At 30.5% G+C, this 12,584-nt stretch overlaps 1 protein-coding gene across 2 annotated transcripts; it reads left to right on the top strand.

The window, feature by feature from the left end:
* The first annotated feature begins 3,209 nt into the window (after positions 1-3,209).
* On the top strand, positions 3,210-9,580 carry LOC143923294 (kynurenine/alpha-aminoadipate aminotransferase, mitochondrial-like). Of its 2 annotated transcripts, none has more exons than XM_077446900.1 (8): positions 3,210-4,299; positions 6,498-6,666; positions 6,759-6,948; positions 7,045-7,305; positions 7,586-7,765; positions 7,845-8,051; positions 8,155-8,335; positions 9,064-9,580. In XM_077446900.1, exons 1-8 carry the CDS (start codon positions 4,116-4,118, stop codon positions 9,081-9,083), a joined length of 1,392 nt encoding a protein of 463 aa, XP_077303026.1. In that variant the 5' UTR covers positions 3,210-4,115; the 3' UTR covers positions 9,084-9,580. The 2 variants fall into 2 exon arrangements, with proteins under 2 accessions (XP_077303026.1, XP_077303027.1); XM_077446901.1 differs by having other exon boundaries at positions 8,155-8,368.
* Positions 9,581-12,584: the final 3,004 nt, after the last annotated feature.

Raw genomic sequence — 12,584 nt, 5'->3', positions numbered from 1 at the left:
ACATTATAGTCTCAGCTTGACAGAAACTAATTAACTATTCTATTTTTATTTGATAAATACATACATATATGGTACAATTGTAAATACAATTTACAGATTATTTTTTAATAAATTATTGTTATACAATAAATTTAGTAATCTGAGTATATTTACATCACCAAAAATTGTGCTTTACCAAGGTGCTTTGGAAAATTGAACAAAATTATGAAACAATATATATATATTTTTTTTTTGTGGTGATGTCGACCAGTTCAGTATTTGAAGTTTACGTTGCAAGCCTTGAATATACGTACATACATATTTTAGTATGTACATGTATAAATGTTATATACGGTACAACTTTGTTATGAACAATTTGCTTTTACATATATATATATATATATATATATATATATATTTATTTATTTGTATAAAAAAATCCAATTCTTCAGTATAGGAATTGTCAGTGCTCCTAGTTGACGAGTTTAATTGTAGTTGAAAATAATAAATATCCGAGGCCCTTTAGAAGTAATTTAGTTCGAATACATACATACATACATACATACATGTATGTATTTCGGCCCATCATTAATTAATATAAAAAATGCTTTTGCCTTAAATACAACGCTCAGAGTACACTATCTATTTCTGATTGTACTATGTAGAGCTTGTAAGAAGTTGTTTTTTTTTTATAAGCTCTATTCACATAGTTATTTGAGTAAAATTTGATTCCAATCAGTACTGAACTTTGCCCACGTATTTCATTGTAGGCACTCCCCTGCTTCTGAGTCCTATTAATTATTGAATATTGCTTAATTATGCCAAAAACTGATGTGAAATGAAAATTTAATAAAAACAAAGAAAATTAATGAAAATGTATTATGTTGAAAACTGTCGAAAATATACATATTATGTGTATGGATATTGTGAATGTTTGAAAATTGTTAAATAGGGGAGTACAGTTAAATATGAAGTAGTTGTATTATAACTTTAAATTTTAAATTCTTATTATTTAGTCAAATGGAATTTATAATAGAAAATTATTTTTGTAGCTATTGTAGATATGTAATTAATATTACAGCAATTACTCGCTATTCGCTGATTTTTCTACTTTTTTAGAACACTTACTTATTCCAGTAGTGTGTACATGTATTCGAATTTAGGTAACTTAATCCTTTTAATTTCTCAACTTCAAAACTTAAACTTAGTCTCATAGAAAATTAATCTCGTTGCAAGGAATTACTGCATTATTATACACGCCATGGAGCATTGGAATAAAACTATACGTATTTTATAGTGATTTGTTCAGTATGTTAGTTTTATACATATTTGTGTGGTGTAATTATGTTTTAAAAATATATAAAAAGTTATCAAATACCAGAATTATATGTATACATACATACATATAAACATATTAGTCGCAAATCTTGGTAGATTTTGCAGTTTCAACCATTTATATTTCCCAAAACACTTCTTTAAAATAGATTTGATAGTCAATTAACTAACAGAACAATATCTGTCAATTTTATGCTTATATTTTCCAATAATTAATTTAATTGAAAAAGTACATTTATTGTTTATTGTAATTTTGTATTCATATTCGATTTATTTTTTAATCTGAAATATATTTTCAATGTTGCGAGAGATATTTTTCTTATTTTTAAATTTTGTAATAATAATTTCGAAGTTGAAACTTTCACTGTGGTGTAATTTAGAAATTCTTTCTGTCAGGGCTTTATTTCAAATAGGTATAGATAATAACATTTGTTAAGAAATTTTGCTTATTTTACTCTTATGCATATTGCACTAGAATTCAACAACACACAGTATAGATTTTTCCAATTCAAATTAACATACCGCCAAAACTTTACATTTCCTTTTAAAAATCAGTCAATTATCTATTGTATCAATATCTTAATACTTGGCAATAGTAAAGTAAAACTAAGAAACAATTTTTAGCAACGACAAATAAAACACAATTGATTCAGGAAAGCCTTTAAAACGAAGTCTTCTTTTTCCACAATACTACTCAATTATAATTAAAATAGTAAATTTGACAGGTGTCACACTAGAGTGGTTCTATTTATTCATCAATGTTTTTATGAATTTAATTCAAATAATTAATTTAATTTAAAACTTTACAATAACATATTTCGAAGTTAAAACTTTTATTATTATCTTTTATTGATTTAAATTTAATTTAGACTCGTTTTGATTTAATATTGTCCCAAAATAAATTATTAGTTTATAGTTGAAATATAATTCAAACTTGTTTTACTCTTAAAAACTACAAAAGTAAAGTCCAATATTTTCAGGATGTATGTATATTCTATGGGTCTACCTCACGGGCCCGAATGTGAAACGCCGGAAAACGCAAATATCGGAAGGCAAAGATCGAAAATCGAAAGATCGTAAGTCGAAAGATCAAAAAAATGGGTGCATGGTAAACGGTACATACTTACTTAATTTGCGCGAGAAGGATACAACAGGAACAATAGGAACAGGCTTTTCCTCCCGTATTAATGTGCGCGCGCAGAATACGGGAGGAAAAGCCTGTTCCTCTTGTTCCTGTTGTATCCTGCTCGCTCAAATTAAGTGAGTATGTACTGTTTACCATGCACCCTTTTTTTTTTTGATCTTTCGACTTAAGATCTTTCGATTTTCGATCTTTGCCTTCCGATATTTGCGTTTTCCGGCATTTCACATTCCGGCCCGTGAGGTACATAGACCCGTATATTCTATATATGATTAGAATAAAAATACTTTTATATCATCATTGCACAAAGAAATAAGTGAATAATTGTGTATAGTCTATGTATTGTTTTATACGATCAATGTCAAAAAGTGTGTCAATGTCAAAGTATGAATATATAAATTTTATAATATCAAATTAATTTTTACTTTATTTTTTAAATAATAAAATAAACAGTTACATTATTATATAAATATTAGTAGCTCGATTATATACAAAGAACATTTTAAATTAATATTTTCATTTGTTTATTTACATGAAATATGGTAGCAATGTACTTACATCTTTTTTTTTAAATATGAAAATTATAACAAATATGTGATTTGATAATAATTGTAAGAGATAGGATTTACAAATTTACGCCTCCACCTTATGAAAAATAAATATACCTTTTTTTTATTTCGCACACTTATCCACTTCTATAATCTTACTCACCAACTTGCCTTTATGTATTAAAACTAGTTTTTTTTTTCGATTTTTAAACTACTGCATCAGCTATTCACATTTTGAATGTAACACGTTTTTTTTTATAAATCTCCTGATTCCATTTGAGCTCTGTATTATTATATACGAACAAAAATTTGCATTGATTTCAAATATTTCTTAATAAAATATTGAAAAATGTACAGTTGTTTGATTGTCATTCGATAATTTATTTTTGTTTTAGCAGAAAGTAAAACTACGATTATGGAATGAAATGATGAATTGCTAAGGTGAGCAATTTAAGAAAAGACCATTATTTTTTACCGAGACTACTATCTCAATTTGATTTATGTTTTGAAAACATACACATTGAAAGAAAGACATATTAAATATTCACTTACGAAAAAATAAATATTTATACAGTTTGCTTTAGAAGAATTGTAACGTAAAACATACAATTATCTAGCTGCTTCCATAGTTTTAAATTGAGAATTAAAAATATCGAATCTAATTCGTTATTCTCGATATGTTTTGTATTCAATTATATTCTATTTTCTGATGTGTTTGGTGTGTTTAGATGTTTACGATGTCATCACCTTGTTTACAATTTTGCTTATATTAAAAAAAACATTATGTGTTCCAAATGGCATAGTGAACCTAAATGTATTATTTATCAGATCAAACGCAAATGTCTGGGTTGTCAAATGTCCAAGCAAATATTTGTAATAAAAAAATTCGCGTGCTACAGAAGTGATAAGAGTGGTGGATAGCATGTATAAAATGTTTCGCGATCAGTAGCTTACATACAGCAGATCTCAGCAGTGCAGAGTAGGCGGCTGAAACTTTTGATTACATTTTCAAGTGATTACATACACGGTGTTCTATCACATCGGAACGTTAAGTTCAATTCGAACTGTCTCAAGTATTGTAGATATCTCTCAAGGGAATTGCAAAACTTAGTATGCTGCTGCGTGCAAAGAAGTGTTGGGGATATACGGGAAGCGTGCGGCGCTCATCATCAGCTCGAATCAATGAGGCCAAATTGGAAGAGAATTTCGATGTGTCTGCCAGGCAAATAAAAGATTACAGCAAATACATTAGTGACAAGTCATCTTTGAGGGAACCATCCATTACAAGGACTTTAAGTAATCATTTTTATTAGTTGTATATATAATACATTTTCGCATATTCGTACACATTTTTTCATATTGCACAAAAATGGAATATTTCAGGATTTCTTTGTTACATGTGATAAATTTTCCTACATTGTTTGATTTAAAGACTCTGAGAAGTCGTATTCTAGGTCAATTAAAAGAATGGGAATATTTAATTGAAATTTTTGAATTTAACGCTTGTTAACTTTCTTTGTACGCTTATTTAAATTTAATCATACATAATTTTTATAACTCTGCTTTATTAGCTTATAACAATATCTAATATATAATATAATTCTGATAAGTAAAAACAATATAGTATATTAATATAGTACTAACTTATTAGAATATACATAGTACGAACTTTACAAAAATTATTATTAGATATTAAAAATTAATACTTACATATGTACATATATACACTATATTATTTCCATCTGTTGTATTAGTAAATTATTAACGTATCGTTTCACATTAAACTTGACTGATCACCTTTGCTTGGGATTTTATTTACAAGTCAGTATTGATTAATTCTAATAAATAATGATATCGTTCAGGAAATGAATTCTTGTCATAACATTAAAGTTACCAAGTTTAAAATTATTGTTAACGTTTAGGGGTCAACAAGATAATAAGATTTGGATTTAAGTAATGATGAAAAACATCAATTATTTAAAATTAAATAATATAAAAAGTTCAAGAGATTAAAGTATACATTAAACAAACATACATATATGTATTTCAAAAAAATAATAATGGTTTCATATTAGCATACAGCATTAATGATGAAGGTGATATAATGCAAAACAATAATATAAGATAATGACTACATAATTATTAACAAGGCTAAGAAAAAGGGGTCAGCAAAAATAATTTAACTTTTACATAATAACCCGGGACTAAATAAGAGGCTTGTAAAGTATTATTTCGTTCGTTTCTGATCAGAGGAAAACGAAATATTTTATTTTTTATCTTTAAGTTTTCATTTTCTATTTCGTTTTCGTAAGTCAAAGGTAAACTGATTTAAAAATAAATTTCGGCCAGATACTTGCCAGATTTTTCAACACTTTCTAAAATTCTAATAAGTGAAATTTATTAAAAAAGAAATAAAGGCTTAAGTAGGTAATCGGAATCAATGATTTTTTTGTATTCAGTCTTCTTAGAACTATAAAGTATTTCTTTTTCCAAAAAATAGCAAATAATTTAGTTTTTTTGTTATTGTTTTTGTTTCGTTTTTAGTCCCTAGTAATAGCACCAAAAATATAATTCTAAATACACATCTTTTGACGTATTTATTTGCTACAATTAAGCCATAGTGACATTACAGATATACTCCAAGGCGTCACCATAGCTAAGCTATAGTGTTATATATATATATATATATATATATATATATATATATATATATATATATATATATATATATATATATATATATATATATATATATATATATATATATATACATACATACATAAAAACAATTAAAAGATACAAAAATAAAATATCAAAATATAAACAAAAAAATTATATGTACAGATGGATGTATGTACATATGTGTTTGTACAAAAAATTATGTACATGCGTAAATTGTTATTGGCGAGAGTCTCATTAGAGTATTAGACTAAGACGCAAAACAATGTATAATTTTTTCAGCTGTGAAATTTTAATCCATTTTATTATTTGATATGTTTTATGTATGTATATATGTATGTCTGGTTTTTTAAGTGAAATATTTTTTAGGCAGATGGTAAAGACAAATTGATTCAACAAAATAAATGTGTTCATTTCAACTCAAACATACATATTCTACTAGTATATTGTATGTATGTATGTACAAATATTGATATCGGAATACTGGAAAAATCTTTACAATCGCTTTACAAAGATGATTTCATGTATTAAATTTTTGACTGCACGTTAAATCATTTTACATAAGATATCGTAACAGTGACACAATGTTATTGTAAATACGATACGGCGATACGCCCGAAGAATAACAATATATATGTAATATTTCAGAAAATCATAGTGATTATAGGGTCAAACATTATTTTTTATAGATAGTGCCAAATTTGTGCGTCATATCGTATGTTTACTAACGTGTTTTATAATTCTGAAATGTTATCTTAAAAAAATAACAAAAAAAAACTGTTTAAATGAAATTGTATAAAAATATTTAATTTCAGCTGCCCTAACATACAAAGCGGGAAAAAATCTGATATCCTTAGCCGAAGGTATGCCAAATGAAAAAGTGTTTCCATTTAAAGAGATTAACATACTTTTGAAAGATGGCACTAAGCTGGATTTGATAAATAAAGAGCTCGATATCGCATTGCAGTATATACCATCACAAGGGTAGACAAAATAATTATTTTCGTATTCTTATACGCGTTTTTTTTTATTAATTTTTAATGGACATAAATTACACTGATGCCATTTACTTTTAGATACCCAAAACTTCTAACAAATTTGAAAGAGTTCCAAAAAAAAATTCACAACCCACCAAATTGGGAAGATAGAGATATAATTGTAACGTCGGGATCCCAAGATGGCATATATAAATCGATTGAACTGCTTGTCAACAAGGGGGATCCAGTTTTATTTCCAACTCCTCTTTATTCGGGAACTGATATAATCGTAAGAATACAATTTAAATTAAAATATCTTCAGAATTACGGATGTGAATGATGATGATGTATTTTATAAAAAAAAAATGACGATGTTTTCTTTCAGATGAAACCATACAAACCAAAGGTTTTAGAAGTTAAACAGGATAGCAAAGGACTAAACCCAGAAAATTTACGGAGCGTTCTCGAGACACATCGTAAAACCGGTCAAATTATGCCAAAAGTCATTTATATAAATCCTACGGGAAATAATCCAACAGGAACAGTTATACCAAATGACAGAAGGCAAGAAATTTATGACATTGCTTGTGAATATGATTTAATAATATTAGAGGATGATCCTTATCACTTCATGCATTTTAATGATGTAAGAAATTTGAAAAATGTTTTCTTTAAAAAAAATCTCTACAAATTTGATAAAAATATATATATGTACATATGTATATTGAATTTGGAGTAAGAGAATTTAATTGTAAAAGAATGTCTGAATTTAATATTTTGTTATAGGTACCTATGTAGTTTACAATGAAGTACATACATAGGTGTATTACATATATTAAGTTTCAGCTATAGTTTACAAAATAAAACCTTTAATTATATTCTAAACATAAATATATTTTAAAATGAAGTATTGCCGTTTATTGTAGGAAGTTCCAAAATCATTTATATCATATGACGTAGAAGGCAGAGTACTACGTTTTGATTCATTATCTAAAGTTCTAAGTTCGGGACTTCGCCTGGGATGGATAACAGGTCCCAAACCCCTAATTAGTGTAATAGAACTTCATATGCAAGCTTCATATTTACACACAGCAACATTAACTCAGGTTGGATAATATGTCAAATGAATTACATAATTAGTGTAAAAAAACATAATTGAAAAATTTGTAATTGAAAATATATTAGGTTATTGCGAATAAACTACTGGAAACTTGGGGTTTGGATGGAATGGTCCATCACTTGAATACGGTCCGAGAATTTTACAGGGAAAGACGAACTTGTTTAATTAATCTTTTAGAAAAACATTTAACTGGGTTGGCAGAATGGGACACTCCAGAAGCAGGCATGTTTGTTTGGGTGAAAATAAAAGGAGTTCCAGATGTATATGACATGGTAATTTCCACACATATTTGTATATAAAATAATATAAACTTCATTCAATATTAAATTATATATATATACAATTTTTTTTATGAATTTTTGATTTTATTTTCAGATTTTCCGAAAAGCAATTGAAAGGGGAATTTCTTTTGTTCCTGGACATGCATTTACAATATCATCTGGTGCACCTTGTCCATATATAAGAGTAACATATAGTAAATCTTCACCTCAAGATATGGAAGAAGCATGTATTAGATTAGCCAAACTGATCAGAGAGGAACAAAAATTATATGCAGGTTAATAAATCATGTAGCTGAATAAAGATATAGGTATGTTACATTCCACTTATTGCACAGAATACCCAAAAATAGACTTATTTAAAAAAGTTTAAAACGATCTTTTTCCTATCTTAAGGTCTGTTCATACCTATCCAGCACGACCCGTATCCTGCAAGTGCGGATAGTATTCTTTGGTACATTCTATATGGACGCGCATGAATGCGTAAATGCGCTTGCGCGAATGGAGTATGAATACGTCCATATAGAATATACCAAAGAATACTATCCGCATTTGCATGACACCTGCAGGATACGGGTCGTGCTGGATAGGTATGAACATACGTTTATTCTTTTCAAGAAATCTTGTAATTCTATAATTTGGTGGGGGAGAGTTAATAGTAATTAATTCGCAGTAGTCAACCATTTGGATTTCAAAGCCAAAAATATTTATATATCGCTAGTGATTGGTTATAAAAAATAATATGATTGTCAGCACACAAGATTTTCTGTTTCTTTGATGCAATTTTTTACCTATGAAATGCAAGTGGCCAACTACACACAAAAATCAAAATCAATCACTGTAGTCATTTACAGAGTAAACTGAATATTTATGTATATTCCATTAAAAACAAATTCTAAAAAATTGTAACATTCAATATACATATGTACATATCTTTGTTCGGCAGCATTCTTGAATTGTTTAAATGTTATATAATACTTATGTTTATTTCTTATATTATTTTTAGGTTTTACGCCAATACAGTGAGGGTAAATAATATTAAAACATGCATTTAAAATTATCTTTGAAAAATTCAGAAATGGAATATTTATGGACACAGAGTTTGTAAGAAGTATGTACATAAATACATATAATAGAAAAATTAGTGTTCAACAATTATTTTTATTTTTTATTGATAAAAAAAAGGTCTGTTTTATCAATTTTATTTTGCCAAAAAGGCACACATAATTAAAAACTGTATCAAAATTATTTTCATGTACATATTTCATGTTGTTTTTAATTTGTTAAGGTATGCTAAGGACGTTGTTTTTAATTTGTTTTCACTTATTTATGAATATAAACAAATATGATTGTTACAGTAAAGATATTATGATTTATATAATATAGAAATCGTATAATATTGTTGTATTATAAAAAAATATCATATATGTATGTATGTAATATTTTACAGTACTGAAACAGAGTATTAAAATAAAATCATAAATTTGATATTTGATTTTTTTATTAATATACAATTTAATCGTAATTTTTGTTTTAATTTCCTTTAAAAGTTTTCATATTGTATGCGGCAGATTCGAATGCCTCCTCGTCACTTGAGTCAAGTTGAGACAAAAGACCACCAACACAAAACGTGCACTCCCATACACGCAACTGCACTGATCCCACACTTGCATACATCATATTGTATTCTTAAATAAATATGTACCAGTGGCGTGCCGTGCAAATTTCCCTGTTTTTTATCGCATAGCTTTACTGACGTGTGTGAGCAGGATACAAGGGGACTAGGTCTGACTGAGTCTCAATGTTACACTGAGTCTCCTTGTATCTTTGTAAAATTATTCAAATGGATTCTGGATTCGTGTATCATGACTAAGTTCATCGAAGTGCTTTTAGATAAGAGATTGACGATTCCATTTCAATTTTGGCGTCAATCCTTGTTTTGTTGCAATATTTGTTGAAATTGTTACGAATTCTTCAAATTTATTATAAAATTATTGATCTCGTAATATGCATTTCTAATCATAGACTAAGCACTGTGTTCAGACTATGTCTGATGATCGGCTTTCGTGGCCTTACGACCCACGATTTGGCCGATATATTTTTGTGCTGGCCACCCTGACAGCCAACACAAATTGACAGTTCTCGACTACGGTTTGGCGCGTAAACACCCCGGTGTTTACGGGGCCCACCTCGCCACCGAAATCACCAGCTAGAGGCTGGTGAGGGTTGTGACGATACTTAGAGACCAGCTCCAGTATCCGTCCGGTGTGCACCAGAGGAAGCCTGGTCTGTCTTCGTCCAGAAGGCAGACAACTGAGCTACGCGTTGCTAACCTCAAAAGGCACGCGTGGTTACTTTGTTTACTCCCCCCCCTGTCCCCCCTGCTTGATCTCTGTATATATATATATATATATATATATATATATATATATATATATATATATATATATATATATATATATATATATATATATATATAAAATACAGTCACCATACAAACAGAGTTACAACCTGTTTTCATTATTATACAATTTCCTCCCTTTTTTCACATCACGCATCCCACGCACATTACGAAGGAGAAAGGGACAGAGCAGAGCAGCCGTCATCAGCAGAGACCAGACCACCGACGACGAAGGAAGGCACCTTGAGGAAACCGGCCCCGCCCAAGCTTACCACTAGCTATCTCACAAAACCGACTTCCGGGGTGCTCTCGAGTTGAACATCCCTGGAGTCTGTACACACTGATAATATCGGCGTCTTTTGATTGAAGGAGCTTTGAAACAAGGTCGAGAGGCCAAAGAATTTTTCAAGAAGCCCGAGTAGGAGACTAAATTTGAAACTTTCCACGTTTTTTTCTAGTCTCCTTTGCTTGATTGTTCATCATTTATTTTACTTTTTAAAATTATTTCTGTAAGACATTTTAAAACATCTGCACATATATAAATATGGTTCGGTGATTACTAGTCAAATGTGAACCGGTCACAGGACAACCGGTCGCTCTAGATCGGTCACACGTAATCACCCGTCACACTAAAGTTGGTCACGAAAAAACTGGTCACACCCAAAAATTTAAAATTGGTCGATTATTTAGGTGTGACCAGTTTTCTCGTGACCAGTTTTAGTGTGACGGGTGATCACGTGTGACCGATTTAGAGCGACCGGTTGTCTTGTGACTGGTTCACATATGACTAGTAGTCCTTTTACCATAAATATCGAAGTTCATTAATGGAATCTAATCTGGACGACCAAGAGGTAGGGCACAATCTCTTTAAAGTAACTGATGGTGAATTTTCCGTATGCCATCTTATGATATAAAAAAGTTACAATTGTGGTTCTCATCCTTAAATGATGAATTCTCTGCGCCTATTCTTCCTGGCAAATTGGATAATTACATCGTCAATAGGACAATCAATTTCAGGGTGAGTGTTTAACAGAGCTAAGCCATTAAGTCGATCCTCCTTCATTGTCGACCTCAGACATGTCTTTGTACGTCGCAATGTTGAAAAACTTATTTCTACTGTAGCAATAGATATAGGTAGACGAGCAAAAATTTTGTACAGTGTGTGCAAAGTAGGATAGTCAGATATAGGACAAACAGACAAGGCTTGCATAACAGAATCAGGATCATTAAGGGCGTTTATGCTCATTTGGCGGCTCCGCAAGGGGGGGACGCGCGCCCCCCATATGCATCCGCCACTGGGACGGATGTCAGTGTCCGAAAACGCTCGGATCACTTGTCTAAGTGCACTCGTATCGTATCTACCCAGTATAAACATGAAATAAAATACAAGTTGCCAATAAGTATACTATAGGGCGGGTTAAAGGTTTGGACCTTTTCCCGGCCTATGGAAACTCAGTTGTATTTTGAAGAGGATCTTTATTACTCGATTAATACAGGTGTATTTGTATGTACAGCGAAGTAGGTAGGTGATTCGCTGGAACGAGCCAGGTCGAGTTCCTGAAGTTCACTGGCATCTGGGGATGATGCGCTGGTGAGATCACGTTCTGGAATATTCCAGTGGGGTCGAGGTTTTCCTTTGTGTTCTATGTTTGATGCGTAGTTGCGTAGTTCCTTGGGATTTCCCGTGTACTCGTGATTGCGTATCTGGAGCGAATCGAATCGCCTTTATGGGTAAGCTGGACGAAGTATTTCGGCCACGGCTAACTTTCGTGTACGAGAACAGGACGCGATGATGTCATTTGTACCGGTCTCCGTGACGAGCCGGAATGTTAAATTACAGAAAACGCAAATATCGGAAGCAGTGGCGATTGATGTATCATGCACTTTAGTTAGCCGTTAGCTTTACTTTATGTTTATATGTTGTGATTTTATATTAATTAAATATAAATTATCTTGCCTTTTTTCCTGTCAAACCCCCCCCCCCCCCTCTTGACAAAATCCTGACTACGCCACTGATCGAAAATCGAAAGATCTTAAGTCGAAAGATAAAAAAAAAGGGTGCATGGTAAACGGTACACACTCACTTAATTTGCGCGAGCAGGATACAACAGGAACAAGAGTGTAGG

The sequence above is a fragment of the Arctopsyche grandis genome, chromosome 3, assembly GCF_051622035.1.
Source record: "Arctopsyche grandis isolate Sample6627 chromosome 3, ASM5162203v2, whole genome shotgun sequence".
Lineage (NCBI taxonomy): Eukaryota > Metazoa > Arthropoda > Insecta > Trichoptera > Hydropsychidae > Arctopsyche > Arctopsyche grandis.
Note: the sequence above shows the minus strand (reverse complement) of the source record. Positions and strands in the feature narration are given on the sequence as shown.

Coding starts and splice junctions, on each gene's coding strand:
- LOC143923294 (XM_077446900.1), top strand. CDS start 4,116: ATGCTGCTGCGTGCAAAGAAGTGTTGGGGATATACGGGAAGCGTGCGG. Junction 7,766..7,844: donor ACACAGCAACATTAACTCAG/GTTGGATAATAT, acceptor AAAATATATTAG/GTTATTGCGAATAAACTACT. Junction 8,052..8,154: donor TTCCAGATGTATATGACATG/GTAATTTCCACA, acceptor TTTTATTTTCAG/ATTTTCCGAAAAGCAATTGA.